Source organism: Accipiter gentilis, chromosome 17, assembly GCF_929443795.1.
Source record: "Accipiter gentilis chromosome 17, bAccGen1.1, whole genome shotgun sequence".
Taxonomy (NCBI): domain Eukaryota; kingdom Metazoa; phylum Chordata; class Aves; order Accipitriformes; family Accipitridae; genus Astur; species Astur gentilis.
Window position 1 is genome coordinate 10,955,110 of NC_064896.1, and position 24,422 is coordinate 10,979,531.

Below are 24,422 nucleotides of genomic sequence, written 5' to 3' on the forward strand. Positions count from 1 at the left end.
CAGAGTTCTGTGTGAAAGAACGTCAGTTTGAGCAGCAAGACTAGGCCTTGGCCGAAAATAGCTGGCTTTACTGATATTGGGAGAAAAACAACAGCTGGTCTCGCTGTTATCAGGAGAAAGACAGGGACGGTGTGACCTTGGCATAACTTCACAAGTAACTTTTGAAGAAGTTCTCATGAGAATGTTACTGAACACGCGTAGCTGCCAACCACAAGTGGGTGTGTTTTAGTAATGAATAAACATTAGCAATGTACCAATCGTATTAGGACTAGTAGGCATAATTATCACAAACTGTATAAATATGAGCTATCCGTGCAAATAAAGTTGAATCACTTCTATCACTCATATTGGGTCGACTTATGTGCATTCCTCCGCCGCTCCAACAAATGGCGCCCGAACAGGGACCGAAGAAAGGGGAATTGGAGCGACGGACACTGAGAAGCACCGGTAGCAGCGACCGGGGGGCAAAAGATTAACCGAACACTGATCGTCTTGGTTGGTGTGTTAACTCTCGTGCCTGGACCGTCCAAAAGGGGTTCGCCGTCAGTGAGGGCTACTGGAAAAAGGCTGCAAAGACTTTTTAACCGAGGTGCCTTAATCAAGGTAGCACCAAGGAGTATCAAGAAGCCGGCCGGCAATGGATCAAGAGGTAGCCCTAAAATTATTACAGTGGTTTTTAGAAAAGCGGGGGGTAAATTGCGTTAAGCAAGTTTTGGGATTAGTTGCTTTAGGTCGTGTTAAGGGATGCTTTAAGAATCCGGATTTATTATTTGAGGAGAGTGAATGGCGTAGATTAGGAGACGTATTATGGGATATGGTAACTGACGATGATAAATCAGCTAAAAAACTAATGAAGCAAGGACAGAAACCTTTCAATTAGTGTGGGTACAGCTTCTGAGCTTAGTACCTGGAATGCTATCAGAACCTCCCTATGGGATGAAATTAGTGACGGGTCTAAAGAAGTTAAAGATCTTGCAACTTTATGGAAATTGATTAAGACCACTCTGTAAAAAATGAAAGCAGATCGTAAAGCGTCTGCGTCTGCTTTTGCTGCTCTCTCTCTCCAACCGCAAGCGAAAGGGAAAAGCGGGGAGAAAAACATAATGCAGCGAGAGAGACTTTTTGGAGCTTGTTCGCCTGCTCTCGTGCCCTTGACTTCTGCTCCACTCCCTGGGACTGCTGATATTAATCAGCCATCCGACAGTTCCTAAGCCTCCCTAACCGTACGATTAAAGGAAACCCTACAGAATCAGGGAGTGAGTAAAAATCTGCCTACGAAAACACAGCCCCCAGATACCACCGTTCAACATGAACAAATTATACCTAGCATACACCCTGATTCAAATAATGCAAACAAGGACTTGTCTACTCTAATAATAGAACAAAAAGAGACAATGTTAGAATTGTTAAAGGAAATGCAGAAAAGAGACGGGGAAACCAACCGCACCCGTGATAGACGCGGAGCCGCCTGTAATAGCTGCTTGTAATAGCCACTGCAGAAGAAAGGCAGAGACATTGGAGGGGTGTAATAAAAGATGCCATTATAGAAGGGACTATGCTCCAAGCATTCCCAGTTATTGCATCAAATGGACAGAAAAAATGGGAGGTGTTTGACTGGAAGGTCATTGAGAAATTAAGGAATGCTGTGAGTCAGTACGGAATCAAATTTGCGTTAACTCACCAAATACTGCAATTCATTTTTTCTGCTGATACGCTGATACCTCAATACTCGCTTTTGAAAATGCTACTGAAAAGACACGCAAAGCATTGTGTAATTTGCCGAAAAATGCAGACGTCGTTGATATGATAGAATACACGGATCGATCAGTGGACTCACAGAAAGTAGCCTATGCTGCCACAGCTCTCCAAGGAGCTACAAAGAAACACAAGGCCAGTAAGACACCCTTGGTCAAGTGTTCTAACTGTGGCAAACGTGGACGCATTAGGAGCAAATGTACAGGTACCGTTAACAGTAAGTGCTGCAACAAGTGTAAGAAAGATAACCATACCACCAAGAATACAGGAAGAAGGGAAACTTTACACCGACTGCGAAGGCCCCTCGCGCGGCGACACGAATGCAAGGGGCTTGAGCTGCCAGCCCTCAGGCAGCCTCGCAACCACCAGATCCGCCACCGCAGGAAGCTCCGGAGTGGATGTGGAAACCGCAGTCAACATAAAGGGACCATTGGGGTTTGGACTTAGTGCATTTTTAATGGGGCAATCTTCAACAGCTCTAGAAGGAATTCTGGTGCTCCCAGGGCTTATTGATGCAGATTATTGTGGGACTGTGAAAATTATGATTCATGGTTTAATCCCTCATGTTTCTATTCCTAAAGGTACCAGAATAGCACAATTAGTTCCATTCAGGTCGTGTGTTCTGAACCCGGGTGAAGTACAACGTGGAGATGGTGGATTCGGCTCCACAGGGAAACCGCAGGTATACTTTGCCATGGACACAACAAGAGGTAAACCAGAAAAGGTAGTGCAATTGGAAGGGCCCAATGGAGTTGTCGTCAAGAAACCAATGACAATCAATACAGGAGCTGATGTTACGATTATTTTATGATGCATTTGGCCTCCATCATGGCCATCGATCAATCCGAATTTTGGTATTGCAGGGATAGGGGGCACACAAGCCACCTTAGTAAGTCAGCTACTGATTACATTTGTGTTCCCCGATGGTGAACACATTACGACGTGTCCGTATGTCATGACTACCCCAACTGAATTGTTTGGCCTCGTAGGCCATGATTTATTGAGCCAAATGAAGGCAATGTTAGTGACGCATCCTTTTTAGGAGCGGTCACTGAGGGGTAGCCGATTCGGAAAATTAACTGGAAAACAGATGAGCCTGTTTGGATTGATCAGTAGCTGCTAAATTCTGAAAGGCTGCTAAAAATACAAGGGTTAGTTGAAGACCAATTGAGAGCGGGACATGTTGTCCCTTCTACTAGTCCATGGAATACATCAATATTTACCATTCCCAAGAAAAGTGGGAAATGGAGACTGTTACATGATCTCAGAGCTGTGAATGCGGTGATGGACAGTATGGGAGCCCTGCAGCCAGGTTTGCAATCTCCAGTTATGCTTCCAGAAGAATGGGATTTGTTAATTATAAATTTAAAAGATTGCACCCAGATGGCGCTGAACGGTTTGCCTTTTCGGTAACATCAATTAACAAGGCAGATCCCTATAAGAGATACCATTGGGTCGTGTTACCGCAATGAATGCGCAATTCCCCCACGATGTGTCAGGTGTATGTGGCCTGGGCATCAGAGCCTGTAAGAAAGCAGTTTCCTCAGTAACTTGCCACAGGATGAGATTTTAACTCAATTCAGGACATCTTAAGTCATCGCGGAGTAATAATCACTCCTGAAAAGGTGCAAGAGGCAGCACCTTGGAAGTATTTGGGGTGGCACATAGATGTAAGCAGTGTTAAACCTCAGAAGGTTCAAATAACATGAGAAATTTCAACGTTACATGATGTCCAGAAGCTTGTGGGAGATATCCAGTGGGTGCGGAATCTTTGCGGTATCACTAATTGCGATATGACCCCTCTGGTAGAACTCTTGGGTATGAGAACACTGTGCAGATGAGAAACGGGAAATGACAGAGCTGACCAATTGGTTGCAGCGCCACGGAAGCCTCCTCCAGGGAATCGTTTTCAACAAAGCACGGCAATCACATGCGCTCTTGCACCAACCCGCTAGGATGTTAGCAAAGCAATTTGACTTACCACTTACTGACGCCCAAGGTATCTTTAAAGCATGCCCTGATTGTCAAGAGGAGGGGCTCGGCTTGGGCTGTGGGGTTAACCGATGAGGTCTTTTGCCATTGCAGTTGTGGCAAATGGATGTCACCCATGTCACGTGGTTTGGTGCAAAGCGTTCTGTGCACGTGTGTATTGATACCTATCCTGCTGCCATGTGGGCCACGGCACGAACTGGAGAAAAGGCCTTACATATTGAATGACATCTTCACGCTTCTTTTGCAGTACTGGGTGTGCCTAAAGAAATTAAGACGGACAACGGCCCAGCCTATGGTTCTACACAATTTGCTCGATTTTGTAATTTGTGGGGAATTCATCATGGTACCGGTATTCCACATCTTCCCACAGGACAGGCTATTATCGAATGGGCCAACCAAACCCTAAAAGAACATGCTGCAAAAACAAAAAGGGGGAACCCAGGGCTTACTCCCAGAGGAACGATTGGCCAAAGACTTATTTGTGCTAAATTACCTTAGATTGACAGGTGATCACAAAGACCCACCAATGGTAGTGCATCATGTTCTTTTACAGGCAGAAAGGACGCAACAAAGTACAGGAATCATGGTAATGTATAAGGACCCAGAATCCGGGAAATGGTGCGGATCAGCAGAAGTAAAACTTACTGGGAGATCCTGGCTAAGTGGGTCAAGCCATGGCTTCGCACTGATGCTGGACCCAGAATTGTCCCAATGGCAACTGGCACGGCACCGGCGGGTGCTGAAGCCACTGATCCGACAGATTCTAACTAATAGAGTATTACTAGCGGACACTGAGTCCTTCAGACAGGTTTTTAGAACAGCGTGCCTTATTGTATATAGAACTTGCTTTAGGTAAAAAGTGTGTTAAGCATAATTTGATTAAACATAGCGTGATTACGGGAAGACAGTGTGGGGTAAATGTAAAAGTTAGTTAAAGCCAAAATTAGGGGTAAGGTCTATTTCCATTAATAACCTGGGAACGAGTTTGATTGTGTTTCCACAGATACAGGCCCACGACGGACTCCTGTTCGATTTGCACGACCATCATCATCTGGAGCATCATAGATGATGTGGCAATATGAATACCACCTCAGCCAAAAACTAATGTATAGGTCACCTTGGCTAACATAACAGGTCAAGATTCTCTGCGCATCGCAACTGTATCGTAAAGCCCACGAACCAATAGACAAGATGGCTATGACTCGTGCAGCGCGCCTGGCCAGCGAGCACATGCGTCATAGATTGCAACCGAGGCGGACTTTTGGCACCCGCTGGCCACGTGTGCTAAAACCCGTTCCTCTGCAAATGTATAAATACCGGGATTTTCCGAAGAGCATCGGGCTGGTGTACGGTGAGGCCATCGTTGCCTCTGTGGGGACGCCCACGGAAAGCTGGCACCTACCGATTGCTGGGCTGAGTTCGTGGAGCAAGATGGCACAAGAATGTATGGATGGTTCATTTTCCTCATAGTCCTCATGGTCTGGGTCATTAGGGGTAACAGGTTGGGTCAAAGAATTATGGGCATTATTGTAGTTACTGTGATTGTAGCTATTGTAATAGTTTTACCTTGTTCAGCTTATTAAGGAAAATGGCATCCCAAGTTATTAAGCAAGCCTGGATTGCTCAAAAACAAAAAGAGGGAGAAAGATTTAAACAGAGACCTACAGTGGATTCAACCTTGTTTTGGTATTACAAATACAGACTTACAGCCGCTGCTGGATTTATTGAGGGGCAGCGATAGCTTAACTTCTACAAGACAACTAAGTGCACCGGGATGGCAAGCCTTGGCAGCAATTGGACAAAAAAAAGAAGTCACATCATCCATGTCTGGCAGATACGTTCCTGATTTACCCATAAATTTGAAACCTTATGCTGAGATTGATATGGAACACACTGACTGTTGTAAGCAGCATGACAGTGACACTGGTGATTGATCCACATTGGTTAACGCCATGGGACAGTAAGAATGTTTGGGTGTCACTAGCTAAAGCTATTAATCAAATCTGTTTTTGTGTGCTTATGTATTTTATTAGGTATAATGTTGTTTTTACTGTGCTTAATTAGTTGTGTTCACAGATCTTTGCAAAGGGCAATACAGCAGGTGTTAAAATTTTACCTCAATCTATTCACAAACAGATAAATTGGCTGAAGAAACATACACAAAGATCCAGCAAGAAACTAATTGGTTTGATGGGGTGTTACAGTCAATATTCGGTGGGATAACACCATGGCTAATGTCATTGATTAAGGAAGCCTTACGATGGCTGGGTATATTGATATTAATCTGTGTAATAGTTAAAATTGCGTATGGGTACATGATGAGAGGAGTCTCAAAGCTGACACACCAAGCTCTACTCGCACAAAAAGAAAAAGGGGGAATTGTTGGGAAGTGGCTTGCTGAAAAAGGACATGGGCCTGTGGAAAAGTTGTGTGAGCAGAGTTCTGTGTGAAAGAACGTCAGTTTGAGCAGCAAGACTAGGCCTTGGCCGAAAATAGCTGGCTTTACTGATATTGGGAGAAAAACAACAGCTGGTCTCGCTGTTATCAGGAGAAAGACAGGGACGGTGTGACCTTGGCATAACTTCACAAGTAACTTTTGAAGAAGTTCTCATGAGAAAGTTACTGAACATGCGTAGCTGCCAACCACAAGTGGGTGTGTTTTAGTAATGAATAAACATTAGCAATGTACCAATCGTATTAGGACTAGTAGGCGTAATTATCACAAACTGTATAAATATGAGCTATCCATGCAAATAAAGTTGAATCACTTCTATCACTCATATTGGGTCGACTTAAGTGCATTCCTCCACCGCTCCAACACAAACTGACTATTTGAAGGTATTCATTTTTGTTAAAATAGTGGAACAATAATTCCAGATAAAGATTCCATTGATAATGATTGCTTTATTATTCTACTAAACTTGGAAACATGGCTACATAAAAGTAGTCTGGACATTACAACAATTAAAATGGCAAAACACTAAAGGAAAGAGAAAACAAGGGAAACTGGGGACATTTTGTACCATTGCAGTAAAGCATTATAACATGATCATCCACAATGTACAGTACACCTAATATCCTAATACTAAAACTACCTGGGTTTCATGCATCCTTAAAAAGATAACCGTATTAAATGGCAAGATGCTCCAACCTTTAACAGCTATGAAAGATTACATACAGAGAAGCGTTGCTCCACATACTGAAATGAGGAGCTTTATAAAGATGTTAAATTCAGAATTTGAGCATTTTGCATAAATAAGTATATAATTCTATCACGCCACAATCTCATGGGTTTCATGTCTTTCTTCAAGGCCAAACATCTGCACAGAAACAGCCAACCTACTTTTCTTTTTTCTCAAAATATGACTCGGACTTATTTCTGCAAGGGTTTTTTCCCGGTATTTCTATAAATATTGCTAGTTGAACTTACCTATTACTGGCTACCAGAGAATACAGACTGCAGAAAGTAAAATCAGCTTTAAAACTGACATAATAGTACTAAATAAATAAAAATACCAGCATTTTTCACATTATGCATTTATATAAATGAGGGAAGGTTACTTTCAAAAGCCTTCTCTCTCCCATTACTCTTCTTGCCTTTATGTCTGATTTTGTGCCAGCTGAGGACTCATTTTCATGAATCAGTGGTTTTTCAACGGATGTGGATTATCTGAGCTGCAGGCTTTATGTGTAAAATATGCTAAAATAGTTAAATGTTAAAATGTGTTTCTCGTTCCTAATAACAATCAAACCAAAGATTTCAAGCTGAAAATTTCATGTGAAAATAAGCTCTGAAAATAAATTTTTATCCTGTGAGCAAAAAGGCTTTATTGTATAAATCAGCAGCTGCTTAGAAATTTTCAGCTCAAGAAACATGCTATTACTAAAATTCAGATACCAAAGAAATTAAAGCTGCCAAAATATTTTAATTGCAGAGATTTCCAAACTCATGCAAGGAGGAACAAATACATTTAAACAGCAGATAAATCAATGTCAGAATGCAAGAAAGATACAGAACAGTGGTCAAAATATAAACAGCCAAGCAGAAAACATGACTTAGATTAGCTAATACTACTCTAGTGGTCTGTGAGCACATTTTGGAATTTGGATACTATGGTGGTAGGGAAAAAAAAATATTCTGAAATAACCCATTCTTAAAATTTTAAACCTTCTATAGGTATCAGAGTGAATTACACTAGACTGCTTCAGTGGTTTTTCTACACAGAATATACAGAAATAACAGCATTAAAACTCCAGACATAACTTCCCATCAGATCTATGTGAACAGAAACAGTCTAATTTCAAATGAGAAGCTGTCAACATGTAGCAGAGCAGAGAGGGTGATCTTAATTTGTGTCCGTTGCTAGGAAGGGAATTCTAGTAACTAACTGCAGTGAACTTGGAGAAGGTGAATGGAAAATTATTTAGAATGTAATTCTTAACAGCACATGTCAAAATATGCACATTAATGTCATTTGAAATAAATAGCTCCATGTCGGCTCTAGAAAACAAAATTTTTTCCATGCTCCAAAACTACTACTATTTTTGAAGACATTTACTTTTCCTTACTGCAGCTAAAAGACCACTTCTTTTTCTATTCAAGTACAAGATTACTAGGAGTCCTTCGGAACAAATTGTTTCAGTTGTTGCCACAGACTCCCTACTGCTTAAATCTATCTCCTAATGCACTTGAAGATTTTATGTTCCTAATACACTCCTATTTATACATCTCTTTCTTACGGTACTATAAAACAGATTCTAACAAAATATTACTTATCCTGGAAGACCTTACTGTACATAATAATGCATGCCATCACTCCTTTATTATGCAGCTTGATAATGACCATTTCACAAAAGACTAATGGCAAACAGTTTCTTTGCAAATTAGCAGTGTTTTACTTTAGGCAAGCTCATGATTTAATATCAGATTTTTGCTTTAAAAACCCACAGGTTTTCAATTATCCTTAATACAGTTGCTAAATAAATGCTGCCTGTCATCTATAGGGTTCCAAGCATATCTTACGCTTAATATTCTCTTTATGGATTTTTTCAAGGAAGACTCTAGGGGTAAGGAGCAGGAAGAAAACTCTTCCTTTTTGGAGGGGTATTCAGATCTGATTGAAATGTATTGGTGGGGCTGTCTGTAAACTTAACATACTACCACCGGTGGTACAAGGCTTTTTTTTTTTTATCTGAGGAGAGACTAAATTTACTTCACACTTGTCAAGCACCTTAGTTTCTCCTGACTTAAATTTTATAGGTTTTCTTAAGACAAAGCTGGTTTTGGTTGACAGTTTCCATCACCAGATGGATCAGTTTTCATGATTGGATGTGTGTGGAAGAATAAAAAGAACAGCTAAAATATTCTTGAGTATAATGGTTTCTTAATCAGAACAAGTATCACACAGATACTGCTATACTTGTCTATGCTTTTAAATAGAAGCACTCTGTCTGCTGCCCTTATCAGCTCATAGTTCTAAAAATCTTGCAATTGGCATCTTCAAGTAAGGCTTACAGAAGACACTGACACTTAAGAGTTAAACTTTTGCAACATGATATCCACTCTACACATACAAACGCTTATAATACTGGTTTCCAGGGTCAAACGTAAGAGCAGCTACAAGTGACAAACAATTCACCATTCATCCTTAAGTATTCTACCCATTCCCCTGTCTTCTAATATATATTCCCAAGGATGCATACATCAGCAAAAAGAAAATTGTTCAGCAGGCCTTCAATGTGCAAACTCAAGTACAGAAACAAAACTAGGGTAAACTAAACACTTCAGGATGCCTGGACCCAGCTAAGACTTAATGTCCAAAAAAAAAAAAAAAAAAAGTTAAAAAACAGTGCGATCCCAATACAGAAGAAACTAGATTTTTAATTTGTAAGTAAGCAGCCATCAAGGTGATACGAGACACCCACGTCATATTTATAACTCAAAATTTCAGTGTTAACTGCAGAGATACTATGCTACCCATGATGTTTTCATCACTTATTCACTAATGAGTGAGCTCATTAATGAGGTAATGAGGGCTCAGCAATACCAGTTTGCAATGATTATATTAGTTTCCCAGGTTTGGTACATAAAGGTCTCCCCAAGGATGCATGTCTCATTGATTTCTCTCCATATGCTCATAACCCACAACTGCAAAAATCTAGGACCAATTCTATTGATTATTATTCCCAGTAGCAATCATAACTTCACTCACACTGTCAATACTAAATATATTCCACTTCTATATTGAGTTTTCTCAAACTATCCAGTGCCTCATTACTATAAAATACAGAATCCGATGAAAGGTAACTATATCTAAATCCATTAAAACGAATTCAAAGCCGTACGAAAATATGGAAAATGACAGCTTTCATTGAATTTACCGTTCCAGGTTTATGGCTCCAAGTGATCAGCTTATTAAGCACAGACCTCTAACCCACAACTACTCCTCAGCTGGAAACACCTTAAGAAAATAAGTTACTGGGACTCAAACCCCAGGACTCAGGGAAATTTTACTTTCACTGAAACAGAAAAAAATTAATTTTGTAAAACACTGATGTCTCTAAATTTTGGTAAATATAAGGGAACATTAATGATAAGATGACCTCCTCTGGGTTTTAACCATTGTGGTAGATAATTTTATATTCAAGATTGCAAGCACTACCTGCCTTCTATACCCCTAGCCTGTATTTGAGGTTGGCAGTAGGACTATCCCCAATCTTACAGAAACTGGGTCACGGAACTTACAGACTCCATTTTAACCCCCTTGCCCGATCAACATCCTCACTTGCAAACAGGGAAGTGCACTTACCTGCTCTAAGACTGGTAATACAGCTACCTAGAACTTTACATGAATACCGTTCTAGAGGAATTTTCCTTCCCCTTCCCAACCTTAAAGGCAGGTAAATAACAAAAGGCAGAAGCTATTTGCAAAAGGTTTACAAAGATGTGGTATACAGAGATATTTTTACTTTTATCAAAGACAGTTTCCTTCTAACATAGAGTAACATAACTACCATGTGATTCAAACATGGAAATGACATACATAAAACTGTAAGAAAGAGGTAACTGTTTAGGATATATAGATATATTTGGGGCATAGTCTTGTAAATTTCATAGAGTTTCCAAATAACTAATTTGTAATAATTTTCATAATACTGTATTTTTTTATAGAAGTAGGCTAACTATTAGAGTCTGCCTTGATTTCCATTTTAGCCATGAACAACACTACGTTTCCGTAACATTCTGAAATGCAACACACCTATTTTTAGAGCACAAAATCCAAGAACTATTTCAGCTAAAATTTATTACTCAATATTTTTAGATCCATTTTCCCAAAATATGCATAAACTAAGGGGGGGGGCGACACCCCCCCCCCACCACCTCCCTCTACTTCCTGGTGTTAATATACTGAAATAGCTCATAAAAATGTAAAGAAAAAATTTATTGGACCTTATACTGTTACTGAATGTTATCACCAGAAACCTCATTCAATCACCTGCTGTATAACTCCAAGTGTAAACAAGCTGTTTGAACAAATCAAAAGCTGTTAATGTTGTGGAACATACTTGCACTTCTATTACTTCAAAGACTGTGTAGTTATATGCTCCATTAGTATTTTTTGTAAGTATTACTTGAAGGCGCCAAGCCTATTCCTAAGTCTTACTTATTCCTGTGCTGGCTCTTGACTCTTGTTATCAAGTCCTGCTCACAGGAATTAGATCACTCTGCATACTTTGTTGCTGCAATTGCTACTTTTCACTAGAAGTGTAACAAACATGCACATTTATTCTTGCCCTCTGAAACATCTGTGCACAACCAACCAGCCTTGAGAAATGTTGAAATATTTTTACAGAAATGCAAAGAGTAATCAGTATGTTTTGTAACTTCACCTTTTTTTTTTTTTTTTTTTTAAATTGTACTGTTTAAATGCATTGTGTCAAAATGAAAGGAGGCATTTAGATTGTATGATTCTGCCTACATCAAACTTCTAGCTCACATCAAGATTGAGCTTTTACAAGAAAAAATAACACCATACTTCGGTCTGTATCATGGAGCAATCTCAGAGTGCATTAAAGAGATGCTTTTTTTTTTTTTTTTGAGGAAACAACAGCAAAAGAGACACTCTGACTGCTAATGAGTCCACAGGACCACACTAGAGTCATCCTAAAGAAAAAAGCCCCAAAGACTCATTGTCTAAGCACCGGGACCCCAGCACCACTTTTGTGCCAGCTTGCCTGACAGCATAGACATAACCAAGTAATGAAGACATGACTTTAGCATATCAGGAAAAAAAAGGCAAAGAACTGTGCTCTCTCAGGACTTACCCTAAGTTTCAGAGCTTGCTAAATAAAGCTTTGGAAGTGGTGCTCTTTAGCAAAAGAAAGAACATATAATTGTCTTCCTATAAATCCAACCAACTGAAATTATATTTGAGTTACCAAGAAAGTTCATTCCAACTTTTACATCAATATTGATGTTATTCAGACTAGTTTCAACAGGCCTATAAAAAGTCATATCTTGCTTTTAATTCTGACTGCTTCCCCAACAATCATGGCAATTCAATTCACTGAACTGACTACCGTTTATATTAGGCAATGAGGATTGCAAAATCAGTTTAAGATAAGAAAAACTCCAAGCTGCTTTCTTTTAAGACTTAAAAGAAAAGCCTGTCTGTTTAAAAAACCAAGCATACACTACACATCACACAATGCTCCTCCTTCAACAAGATACAAACGATCTCATTACTGTCAATTTTCTAGTAAAGAGAATAGACAGTCAGAGTCTGGCTCTATTTAAGTTGCAAGATAAACAAGACTTGTCTTACAGTATCTGTATTCAGAAACATGTACTCCATTATTTTTCAAGCCAGCCCAATTTTTCAATCATCAGACACACTAATCAACAAAAAAGTGGTCCACCTCATCAAAACCAATGGGGGAAGTAACTTAGACATGAACCAGTCGGGGGGGGGGAAGGGGAGGATGGACCAAGAAAAACAAACACGCAAACAAAGAAACAACCCAAAACCCCACGATGTATTTTTCTCAGGAAAAGGTCAAAAAGTCTCCCAGGTTAGAAATAAGAAAAAAATATCCAGCTTCCTGGAGCCAACACTCTAGTCCATGCATCCCTGTCAGTGGTGGCTAGGTCCCAGGGTGACTGATAAGCTTCATCCAAGCTGCTGTCTTTTGGCTCAAGAAGAGGACGACTTCTCCAGAATCAGAAGCTTCTCAGAGGAATCTATACTGCACACAATCCAACAAGTCAGCACGGTGCAGTTAGCCAACTCTAGGCTAACTCGTACAAAGACACAGCATTTTCAGGAGGCCCTTTTCACACTCATCCTCAATTGATTTGCAATTGAACTGAACACAATTAATATCTTGTGGGGGACAGTCACTTCCAGGCAAAAATTAATCATTATCCTTTCAGCACTGAGAGTGAGAGAGGATGGGGCAATGGGAGCTAAGGGATTGATAGTGGAGGAATCTGGAAACACAAATAGCGTTACCTGTTCTATGTTTGTTAATCACCTTATATTTGAAGAGATTCAGTCAGGGCTAGGAGGTCCACCACTAGTGATCTCACAAGCCCAAATAAGGCATCCAAAGCAATGAGTTTCTTTCACCTTACACCGGGTGCAGACACCACATGCAAATCTATGATTGTAAGTAAATTTAAATTGCAGTAAAGGTTTCTGGCTCTTCCCCTTGTTTGTTTTAAACCACAGAAATCTTTTTCCCAATTCCATAATGCTATATTCTAATGGTTAGAGTACAACAATGAGACAGTAAAGAACTATATCATTATTATTTTGTCAACATCTGACTGCCTAAACATTGCCTGTAGCAAATTTACTATTGAAAAAGATCCTGAGAGACAGAGAAGAGCATATCTCACAGCAATATGTCCACCATTTAAAATGTACATCACAACTGACTACATATTTTTTAAAACAAATGCACTGATATGCACACTCACTCACGATATGCCATTGTACTACTGAACTTCAGAACCAATCATTTTCATAATAAATACAAACCAAACCACCTTTCCCTCATTTCAAAAAGAAATAAGGAATGTGTTCTACATAAAACCCAATTATAACAGCTTTTGTATTTAACATCATATTTACAACTTGGACAAGCCGAAATATGATAATAATTTTACTTTGTAAGATGTTCTGTCTACTTTATATGAATGAACTAGTCTTTCAGTTTCAGCTAACAGCTGCCACTCACCTTCCATTCCTAAAGGGAGGGAGGGACAGATATACCATGGAAGCCACACATAACAGAATATCCCAGAGGGAATTTAATAGAATAAACCTCTTGAAACCCTCCTGAATTATTTAGACATTTGTAATATAGAAATAACTACTTTCTGATTCCAGCCCCAATTGTGACTTCCTCCTATCACTGCCATGATTTTACCATCTGACCCAGCAGTACAATTTAAGAAAGAGCTTAACAGTTTCTCCAGTGAAGTGGAGAGGTGTACAACAGATCAAGAGGATATTGAACCCTACAGAGCTAAACAGTCCATCAGTTTATGTGAAGAATTAGTATCTCCCCAATGTTACATAAACTATGAGCAAAATGGATTAAATCAGGAGACGGAATCCTGGTATGCAGGGAAGTAATGGAAATCCTGAGAATTACAGCACGAAGAGGAACGTTGTAAAAGCCTTGACACTTGAAGAATAAAAGCATCCCTTGCACAAGTTTTTTGCTACCTTCTGTAAGACAAAATCATGAGTCACAGCTGGCCCAAATCTTCTTAAATTGCTGCTAATAAAGACACCACCATGGTAATTCAGGGAAAAAGCTCACCTCTAACTGTTTCCAAGTACCACTTTTTATTACCTGCTATTTACAGAATGGCAGGCAGCCAATAAAATTCTCAGTAGAACTCCACATCCTCACATAGCTTGTGAGTCATCTTATTTTCTATCTCTGAATAGCACAATGCATTGTCAATTTCTCCCTCGCTTCAACTGGCAATTTATTGTATCAATCTTCTTGAGTGTTTAAAAATTAACATAAAAATCTCTATTCAGATTCCTTTAAATAAAAGGTAAGCACACAGAGCATTGTCTCACAACAATGGAGTTATTCACATACCTATTTTCAACAGCTACGTTTGGAACAAAAGCAGCTTAGATGCAGAATACATTCAAAAGTTATATACAGACAGGTGGAACATCAGAGATGTATCTCTCCTCTTTCAGCACTACACACAAAAAAAGGACAAAATGTCTTTAACACATTAAACTTAGCAGGGATGTGATAATAAAGAAGGCTGATTTATTAAACATAAGTGGCACCATTGCCGCATGATAGCCTTTGATTTACATTGCTTTTAATTCATAACTAGCAATGAAGTGTATCAGTTCCCTTTTGACCCAGGTCATAAGGGCTACAGATTTTAGATGGCATGGAATGGAAGACACCACTCCACTGCTGTCTAACCTCCCATGAGAAGGCAAAAGAAAACAATGAGTATTACTGCAACTGAAATATAATGTCCCAATGATTGAGATTCTGAAGAGCAGATAGCTAAAGGCAAAAAAAGTACATCGGAAGTTAAGAAGCTTGTGAGATTGAACGGCTCGCTAACCTACTACAGGTCTCAAATAGGACTCAAAGGTAAAGATTCTGCAGAAAGGCTAAACAGTTTCTTAAGCTTCAGGGTATACTGAAGAATTATTTACCCAAGACATACACTTTTGAGGTGAAGAAGAAATACTGTCAGGTTGCGGTATCAATAGAGGACATGCTGGAACAAACTGATCATTAGAGCAACAAGTCAGCGACACCAGATGGCTATGTTCTGACAGGATTTTAATACAGTGGTAAGTTTTAATGACTGCATCTTAGCAGTTTGGACACCAGATACTTGACAGCCAGAGGGCAGAAAACATTGCCAGAAGCACTACAGGTGATTTGGGGAATCACAGGCACAATACCTTTATTTCAGGCTTAGCATTTCATACAAATTATGTCAGAACTAAATATAAACAAGAATGTAGCTTCCCAGCACCTAAACAACAATGGTACTTGGTTGATTAAAGCACCAGAATGTGCTATAATCTCTGAGATTGAATCATTTTATTAACAAGTAATACTTGTGACCTAGCTGCAAGACGAACACATTGTTACTGCAAATATAAGCTGTAGTTCCTACTGTAACAACACGCAAAGACAAAATACATTGTGCCGTAAAAGAAATATTGTTTTCATTTAATTTAATCCTGATATGTGTATGCACACATGTACACAAGCACATACACATATATGTATTACTTTTTATGGCGTGTATGAAGGAAAAAGGATATTACATGGAAAGGTTGTGTATCTTTTCAGCAAAATGGTACCAAGTACTTCTTCCTTTAGATTACATTCCACAATAAAAAAAAAAAAACACTGCCAGATAGTATTTTATGTGAATAGGAATTCTATTGAAAGTTATTTTATGAACTTCTGGACTGAAAAAATATTCAGTGAATGAAATCTACCTATGTTCGGAGCCTCCTTCCATCACATAATTCCTATCCTAAAGAAAAACACAAACATGAGACCAGCAAAGGTTTCTGCATTCTGCATGCAATCCTACATATAAGCTATACTAATAATCAATTTAAGTGCATACTACATTTACATCAAACAACTTGAGAATATACAGTTTGCTACTGTATATTTGTCAATTCTCCAGCTCTCTTATCAAAGATGATCAGATTCCAATGAATATGCTTCAACAAGACAGTGTGCACCTTACAGTGTGCCAAGGAACACTGGCATTTTGGAGACCTGTAAATACATAAGTTTCAGATGCAAAAATCTGAAGAAAAATCTAGAACAAAAAAGTTGATACCCACCATACTGCACTTCCCTGAATAGATTTTGAATTGATTTTAATACCAGTACTTCAGCTTAACATCACTATCACTACAACATATGGATGGTGCTTTAAAGGAGTCATGACTCCATCCTTCAACACTTTTTCCAGGTTATGACTAACACTGGATTACAGTCACCAAGAAACTGAAAGCTCAAATTAACTAAGGAGCCAAGGTGAGAAAAATGAATTATCAAGCCATCCACTTCTACCCTGGACGCAGCTTCTGAGCAGCCTGTTTATGTAGTATGAAGCAGATACAAAAATGAGAAGGAATAGGATCAGCCTCAGCCATGTGTCTTATCAGAGAACGAAAAAACCTGATGTAGCCAGAGCATTAATAATGGAATAAAAGGGAAGCTTTTCTGTAGGGAGGGCGGGGAGAGCATCTCTGAACAAGCTGTGTCCATTCTGGGATTCAATTGGATATGATAGTGATAGTTTTCAAAGACTCACAGATGCTAGAAACTTGGACTTCCTTACAAACAGCCTGTTACCAAGTAAGTGGCAGAAAGCTTATTTTACACTAATAATCTTTTTCTGTTTTATGTCAGAAGCTTGGCCTGTGCTGAAGCTGGTTTACCTTGAACGTATTTTACGATTACATGACATATACAGCAAAGACTAATACATAACTGTGCATGCTCAAAAATATATTTCTGGAAAAATAAAGTTAACCATACCAATGTAAACTAGGTAAAGCAGCAAAGTGAATATTAATATGCTTTATGTATAAACTCAAAGTCTCTTAAAGACTTTGTCCAGAACCTTGCTTCTGGTAGATACCTGAAAAATTACAATATTGTGGTCTGCCAGTGAAGAATATGTTAACAGGACCATTCTCTGTATTAAAACATACTGTCCCATATCGTGCGCCAGTGCTCTACATACAGGTAAACACAGTCTCTTTCAGTACAAGTTAGATTAACCATATATAACTCTTGACTAGGACATTTTTGCCGTTAATTAAAAGCAACATAAACTAATACTATAATATAGTCCAGAAGAATCTATGAAAAGTAAAAGAAGATGCCATCCTAGTGTGTGGTAAGTTTTCAAGTGAAAACTTCACTCCAAAAGTTGCATTTCAGAAAAAAAGCAAGATCTTTTCATTCTGCTAGATAGTACTATACTGCTACCTGCAAAAGGAACTGTAAATATTACAGTGAAGCTACACTCATTGTGCTGAGCTTGTATAAATAGGCTTGTAAATCAACAATGATTTGAATATTGAGTATTTTTCCTGCCTAACCACTACAACTAACTTTAGAGAAGCCATTCTGATATACTCATTATATACCTTTCACTGTAGACAATGGCTTTATTTTCCCCACCTGTTAGTCATTTTCTGTTATTCAGCCAGATTCAGGCACAATTCAGCACTGGGAGAAAACTGTGTCTACAGTATTATACGCCTGCAAACAGCCAAGCTGAAGCAGGAAGACAGCAGAGGCAAGTGCAATGATGACAAACTGTTTCTGTAACTGAAGGCATGGACATAAAAAAATCAGTCCCTTACCTTACATAATCCACCTCAGATAGAGATTGCTTGTTAGGCATTGAAATATTTACTATATTGAAATATCCTGGTGTAATGAACTTAGTAACCTGCAAAAGTGAGAACAGTCACCTCTTGTGCTTTAGGTTTGTTTCCACTTGGTTTGGTTCTATTTTACAAATGAATAACAAACTTCTGAACAAACCTGATTTTCCTGCCAAATTCACACCATTTTCCTTGCTTTTTCTTCTGGCTTGATGTACTATACCCTGACTGTGTTTCTACAAAGTTCACTGTTATTATAGGTGGTTATTACTCAAAACTAAAACAACCATTTTCCTCTGAGAATCAATATAAAGTTTCAGGCTGGCTTTGGAATACTTCCTTTTGTCTTATTATAGGTTTTTGTCTCCAGGTAAGCTTATTGCAGCTTTTTTTATTCAAAAGAAACTTGGTGGCATATTGCTGTTTGAAACCAACATCAAATTTCAAAGTAACAGGTAACAACTTCAGGAGCTGAGAGAAACAATCTTTAGGTCAACTGCAGGAACCCCCAAAATGATACAGAGCCTAAGTGAATACTGCAGAACATTTTAACACAAAGACTGCAAACTGCATATACAAACATGGATAGAGGAACAAGTAAAAACTACACAAATCATTTTTCCATAGGAGTTCTGACAGGATAACTGTGCCATCTATCTGCACTTCTGTACAGAGAAGTTACAGGTCTTACTCTAACTGGTGCGCTACTAATTCATGTGCAGATTTATCACTTTTGCCATTTCTGTGTTACTAACACAACCATATTTCTAAACAAGAATACTTGTGAATTTCTGAGTTTTGTGAGAATATATCATACATAAGTACTATCCAGAGAAGTCTTACCTACTACCAAGGATTGGCTCCCCAGAGGCTCCCAAAGCAGAATAGTCCATGCCATAGAAATTCAGGCCTAGAAGTATTTTATTCCTCCATTTTGAATCAGGATCCAGTACTTGAACACAGGCTCGTACCCAGGGAAGAGGGGAATTAGGACCAGGTCTGTCAAGTTAGCAAAAATCAAACAGGTGGTCAGAAAAAGTATACATTCATTCTTAGTCTTCTCTTTTTGACTACTGCAATTGTAAAGAGCAAACCATGGCACACAAAAATTAATGAAGGTTAACCTACAATCCTATGAAGGTTAAATGCACATTCTTCAGTGGCTTGAAGTACTGATGCACAAAACGCATTTGTCCCACTCTTGACTTTGTGATTCATTTCTAAGGTGAAGGAACACAAAACTTCTTACAGTGGGTAAGAAAAGTTTTCCACCTAGCACGTTTTCTCTGTCACTGGGCCTGGCACATTGCCCACACAATAATTCAAAACTCTGTATGACTTCAGTAGTTTTCTAATACCACCCTCATTTTTTTTTACTGTAAACTGGCAGAACATACTGGGACAAAATCCACCATTTACTTACAGAAAGAACTACAAAATCAGTGACTGGTAAGCAAGACAGGTTTCAATGATTGTTTAACACTTATTTATGGATAAAATCCCAAATAGGCAATTACCTAACAAATAGCTACATTAAGAAAAAGAGTAGAGCCTTAACACACAGAGTAATTGAATTATCATACATATAGCATCAGGATATCATGCTCATTCCATTGCTTTCTCATCAGAGAGGAGAGCAGGCTTAATTGCAAACTCTCACTAACGTGATGAAAGGCACTCACTAACATGATAAAAGGAAACGTTTATTCTAGTCTTACAAATATCAACATCATCTACTCCCTACTAATTATCTGCCTCAAAGCCTTTGGGATATCTGTGCTATTAAAACTCAATGTGCTAATACAGTATAGGAATGTTGCTGGAAATTATGTGCATATTTAAGGGCAAAAAAATTGTGAGAAAACATAAGTATTATCCTGTATTTCATATACTCAGACCAACCAAAGCAAATTCAAGCAAAAAATATTTGAATTCTTTTTATCAAATCCTTTCTCAGACTAAAAAGCATTACATCTCAGAAACTACATTTATTTCAAATACAACGGGTGTGAACCGAAGAATGCTTCCCTCCTCCTTTCAAGTAAGAAAGATTAGCAGCTCTAAGTCAGGTCTAAGTAACTTAAAGCACCAGTGGAAGCATAAAGATGTGACTGTACCATCACAGAACCTGTGATTTTAACATGGCATAAAGCATGGTGCAGCTTCGCCACACAGGAAAGATGCAGCCTACAGCACAGCATTTCAAAATGCATTCAGGGTTCCAAATGGTTTTTATAGCCTGTACAAAAGCCCTTCATCCTCATAGATATCAGATTTACCTAGAGGAAAGCTAAACTGGCTATGTCTATGCTGCATATTCCAGCAGGAGAGTAAAAAAAACCTGTTCTAACTTCAGTACACATTACTGCCTATGTTTGTTCTCCCCTAGGTTGCTAGGCTTGAAGATACAGACACAGGCTTGGTGAGAGATAGGAAGGAGGTATATAAATTCATTTCAGAGGAGACAAAAATTCCTTTCTGTTAAACCTGTCCAGATATTATCAAATTGCTAATATACTACAGGTGACAAAGGTTTTAGTGATGTAATAAACACAAAAATGATGCCATTTCTAAATCTGCTGGTTTACCACAAATACTAACTCTGGACAGCCAGCTTGAAGCAAGATATACAGAATCTCCTAGGAATTCCAAAAGCCTATCCTTACCTTCAATTTGGGGCAAAATGAACCAAGCTTTTGGAGAATAGTAACATAAACAGTCTCTGTAGAGTTTAAGGACCTTTCACCTACATTGCTGTTCTGCTTTCACACAGTTAAAAACATTAAGTTCCTGAAAATGAATATTCATGTACAAGAGTGGGGTTTTGTTTTATTTTTCAGTCAGATCAGCTCCCTGATCTGGTTTGATGAACTGATGCATAAGCAGCTGTACCAGTACAAGGGAGTAGAAGGCAGGGACTAGTAGAAAAATGGAAAAAAATATTCAAGCATGTCCACATTAGCGGTGCTGCCGCAGGATGAAGCAAATGAGTTGTCAATAGTGCTTTAAAGCTAATTTTTTCAACAATGACATATACTAGGTTATTTGTGTACCTATCCCGCAGAACTGTGCTAAATAACTAAAAACAAAAGAACCTGGCCTGGAAAAGAATAAGTGTCATGGAACTAGTAAAAGGATAATTCTTTCTCTTCACAGTATCTGGGTGCCAAATATACACTTCTGTTAAACAATGTCCTGAGTTATTGGCTTGTTGAAAAATCACCTATCCTAATTACTAATCCAAAACTTTAGTATCTGATACAGTTAAAACGCACTATGCACTTAACTAAAAAAAATGAACACATACTGTGGATTTAATAGTGACTTAACTAGGAATCAGTTCCTTCAGCAATCTTCTTCGAATGTTAGATGGAGTCTTACCGTTGTGGTGTTGAATAGTCATATGTCATGAGACTGAAACTGTCTATTGCTGAGGCCAACTGATCAAATTCTTTCTTTGTGAACATTCCTGGTTGGTTAGTCCTTTTAAAACAAAGCAAAACAAAAACAAGAGGAAGAGATAAATTGCTACAATAACCTGCCTTATTCTTTCCTTCGGGTTTCGTACAATCAGGTAATAAAAATCTTTCATTCTGAGGTCGCAAAAAGAGACATTTCAGTGCCATTCTTATAATAAATGTCTAAGAAAAAAACCTGTTCAATGCTACTTATGATGCCAGTGGGAAGAATCAGACTTCACAGCATACTTACCAAATAAGCATTTTCAGCATGGTTACAATTGTGATTACAATGGCTGTGGACTAATCAAATTGCCTTGTGTAGCAATCAACTGAACTCCAAAGGCTTTTACAAAACCTTTAATTACTTGGCCTGTCAAACTGGTTTTGATACTTATAAAACTATGTTATCTCAGCCATACTTAAATAAATGGATGGGTGCAGCTGTTGATAAAAAAAACATAAACCAAAGGTAATTTTTTTATTAATCTCAAAAAGAATTATAATTTCAGCTTGTACTGTACTTAAGAAATTTTCTCTCACTGGTGAAAAACACTTTAGTTTCTTTTCATTCCCTTCCAAAGAAGCCCTAAAAAGCAGAAGGCAAATACAACTGCCTGCTTTTAGCAAAAGACTATACAAAACCTTTTCTTTCAACAAACACACACCCATTTCTTTCTTCTTTGGTAGAGGGGAAAAATCCATTCTATGACCTTCTCTAGATAAAAGTCTAGTTATGTCTTCTGCATATCGTTGTATGAAATATGGAACACAATTCTTACCTCTCCCTTTTTTTTCTTATTAACTGGGTTAATATCTGCCTTAGCTTTTTGGGTGAGGTGGTATATTTTTGATAGTTTTGGACTCATAGAGACTACTGACTTCCTCCAACCATTCAACTCAGAAACAATGCACACAAGTTGCCTGAAAACATTGAATCTATTTAGAAGAGAATTCGTAACTTCAAACTAGCAGCACACGTAGCAGAGCAGGGAACATAAGGCAGCCTTAAACACATTGCAAAGATGGGACTGAACTAAAAAGGAGAAGCTGCTGCCAGGAGAACCATGTCCTCAGCCACTGGGCTCTGAAGCATGTTAAGATGAGACAGGCAGATAGAGAAGTAGCATATTGTTCTAAACAGCCTGGGAGACCAGGATGCATAGGGGAACATTATAAAATAAAAGAAAAAAAAGGTGGTTTAACAGCTACAAACTCTGTGGTGTGACTCTGCCACTCGAGAGGCATGTACAAGGATTGTACATGATTCCTCCAGAGAGTAGGAGGAGAGAGATGGAAGAATCCAGACCTTCCCTATAATATCAGAAACCGCTACTTGATCTAGAAATTAGTAGACAGCCCCTGTCGAAACAAGGTACACATTAAAACCACTCACGTTCACCTTAAATGTAAAAAACAAAAAGATGCTCAGTGACAGATGCAAGTAATAAACTGAAAAATCACTTATTCTGACCCTTATCACTTTTGGATCAGTCTACAACTTCTCCATCCAACAATATGTGCCGAGTGGATCATCAGAGCATAACAGTGTTCATTTATCAGTTTACAAGGACACTGTTCCACCACATTAGGAAAGAGGTTAACGGATACAGGTTACTAAGTGGGGCAGATTAAATCATTTAACATGCCTGCAATATTATAAGAGAGCAAAGCATGAATTATATTTGCAAGTCAGGTCAATGAACCTGACCAAACATACACTGGATTATGTGGCTGTAATCTGTATGAAGCATAGCAGTGTTCTGGAATTCTCAAGTTTTCAGAACCAGTGATACAGTTTTCATACTAAGGAGAAATCCCATCCCTTTCCTTCCAGGGTTTTAACAAATTAAAACAAATCTTCACTTCTGGAACCTATTGGTGGACCTCATTTTTTTGGATAGTTGTCTGCTTGTTATTTATTGGAATTGCAAACTACAGTTCTACAAGAATAAAGAAAATAAAAGACATCTTTGAAACAATGTCACGGCAACTTGGATGTCTGTAGGCAAAGCAATTCTCCAACACAAACTCCAGCAAAACACATTTTCAATAAATTGATCGTGATTACTCATGAAGGGAAAAGCATAAAAAGTAATTATAATGTGTATTAGATATTAGGGCAAGTTGGATTGCTTTATAGATTATGCTGGGTAGTACTTTAATGAAATTTGAATATGTAACTTGCCCTCTACATCCATTTTTCATATAAACTGCCAAGGAATATTAAAAAAAAAAAAAAAAAAAGGTTAAAATGGATATTGTCATCATTTTCTCCAAAGCAAGTTTGTAACTGAACTACTTCCGCTACACAGGAATGCCATCTGAGGAGCAAGTAGCAAGGTCATAAATTTTGAACTTGGAACAAATCCAGCAGCAATAAATACGCTTTGTCTGTCACCACCAATCTTCACGGGAAGCAAGCACCACTCACCAGCTCAATCAGCACCACCAGTCAGTTCTGCTCTAGTCACGCACTTCGGAAAACTGTCCACTGGAGCAAAACCAAGACTACTTGACTCATGCCTTCAGAATTGTTCTGAGTCAAGAAAACTGGCCCTCAAGGATAAAAACTAAATCTTTTTCAACAGCTATTATGCTTCTCATTTGAGGTTTTCCAATCATTCTGATATTTAATCGTAAACTTAACTCAAAGGCAGGTATGTTCCACTGACTACATCATTGAGAAAACCAGCACAAAGAAAGTCAAGAGACTTGGCACAAAATATGCAAAATCCATGAGACTAGAAGTTTCCAAGTCTAAGCCAAAAGCCTG

At 38.5% G+C, this 24,422-nt stretch overlaps 1 protein-coding gene across 4 annotated transcripts in view; it reads right to left on the reverse strand.

Annotated features, from left to right (window-relative positions):
* CHID1 (chitinase domain containing 1) overlaps positions 1–24,422 on the reverse strand; it is a 136,459-nt gene that overhangs the window by 66,692 nt on the left and 45,345 nt on the right. For all 4 annotated transcript variants that reach the window (XM_049820755.1, XM_049820753.1, XM_049820754.1 and 1 more), the window contains exons 9-10: positions 21,570–21,671; positions 19,032–19,187 (exon numbers count right to left, since the gene is read on the reverse strand). In XM_049820755.1, coding sequence (XP_049676712.1) covers positions 19,032–19,187; positions 21,570–21,671 — 258 coding nt within the window. The remainder of the gene's footprint in view (positions 1–19,031; positions 19,188–21,569; positions 21,672–24,422) is intronic.